Source organism: Diaphorina citri, unplaced genomic scaffold (assembly GCF_000475195.1).
Source record: "Diaphorina citri unplaced genomic scaffold, Diaci psyllid genome assembly version 1.1 scaffold252, whole genome shotgun sequence".
Lineage (NCBI taxonomy): Eukaryota > Metazoa > Arthropoda > Insecta > Hemiptera > Psyllidae > Diaphorina > Diaphorina citri.
Window position 1 is genome coordinate 1 of NW_007377689.1, and position 1,663 is coordinate 1,663.

At 43.7% G+C, this 1,663-nt stretch overlaps 1 protein-coding gene across 1 annotated transcript in view; it reads left to right on the forward strand.

Moving 5' to 3' along the window:
* Positions 1-471: 471 nt before the first annotated feature.
* Positions 472-1,663, forward strand: part of LOC103506646 (neural Wiskott-Aldrich syndrome protein-like) — an 18,419-nt gene continuing 17,227 nt past the window's right edge. The window contains exons 1-2 of the mRNA XM_008471042.2: positions 472-681; positions 1,058-1,207. Of these exons, the coding sequence (XP_008469264.2) occupies positions 529-681; positions 1,058-1,207 (303 nt within the window). The 5' untranslated portion in view covers positions 472-528. The remainder of the gene's footprint in view (positions 682-1,057; positions 1,208-1,663) is intronic.

The following is a 1,663-nucleotide window of genomic DNA, read 5'->3' on the forward strand; positions in this document are numbered from 1 at the left end:
CACTTTATTTAGATTTCCTATTTTATTATTAGCACAGAGGTAAGATTCTTTGATTTTTTTTCCTCTTCGGGCGTAATATTGCGACCAAACTTGCTGCCACGGGCCGCTTATGTCTTTTCAATTAACTGACCGAGTAATAATAATAATTGTTTTTCTCCTAGGATTCCTCAATGAAATCGCACTCGGTTCGCGATATGCTTCGTCAGGAGGCCAAGCTAAGTGAAATGAGCGAGGAAGTCAGAAGACGAGATCTGCGTGGTGAACCCGGCCCTCATATGTTCAATAAACCCCCCGGCCCTCCTAACTCACACATTGGACCACCCAACTCACACGGAGGACCCCACAACGGCCCTCCTATTCCCCATGGACTTGGAACTCATAACGGCCCACCTAACTCTCATGTCGGACCGCCAAATTCTCACATGGTGCTTAACACAATTAAAATTCCTTGTATTAACACAAAAATTTTTTTCCTATTCAAATCAGGAAATTCACCGCAACCAAGAGATTCATCGGAACCAACAGGAAATGCACAACGGTTATGTGGACAAGTCACCCACCCAGCTACACAAGGGTTACTCAACGCAAGTGCTCAACAGACCACCCCCTGGCCCTGAGAGAGGCGATCGGCCTGCCTCAGCCTACTTGCCCAACTATCCTGGAACTCCGCCTAATAGACTGGTAAGGGTTAAGAGAACTAGTACAGTGACCGCCAAGGGTTAACAATAGAAGTGTTTTTTTATCTTTTGTTCTGTATTCTATGTATATCTTTTGAAAAAAAAAATGTAGGTATATCTTTTGAAAAAAAATGTAGGTATATCTTTCGAAGGAAAAAAAAAACCTCCGTACGATAAATAGTAGCAGTACGGACCAGTGACTGGCAAGAGTTAACACTTTATTTAGATTTCCTATTTTATTATTAGCACAGAGGTAAGATTCTTTGATTTTTTTTCCTCTTCGGGCGTAATAGTGCGACCAAACTTGCTGCCACGGGCCGCTTATGTCTTTTCAATTAACTGACCGAGTATAAAATAAATAATAATTGTTTTTCTCCTAGGATTCCTCAATGAAATCGCACTCGGTTCGCGATATGCTTCGTCAGGAGGCCAAGCTAAGTGAAATGAGCGAGGAAGTCAGAAGACGAGATCTGCGTGGTGAACCCGGCCCTCATATGTTCAATAAACCCCCCGGCCCTCCTAACTCACACATTGGACCACCCAACTCACACGGAGGACCCCACAACGGCCCTCCTATTCCCCATGGACTTGGAACTCATAACGGCCCACCTAACTCTCATGTCGGACCGCCAAATTCTCACATGGGCGGCACTCCAACACGCAAACATATGCCGCATCATCCAAACATTCCGTATAACAAGAGTGCAGGAGGAATTGAGAGGGAATCACCTCCTCCTCCCCCTCCACCCACGTCTACACATCCATTGTTTGCAGCGTAAGTATCTATTTCGTTTAACAAGAATTATTCTTTCACAAGCTCAATAAACCTTGAGCTGAATCCTCCTCGTCTAAAACTTTTGCAAAATAGCTCAAGTTTGTGTCGACTGAGGAGTTTTTCGTAATAGAACACTTTTTGTTTTAATAGTACTCTTCTTATTTCTAGATTCTTTACTTAAATTGTATTCTGGGGCTCGACAAAGGAGGGG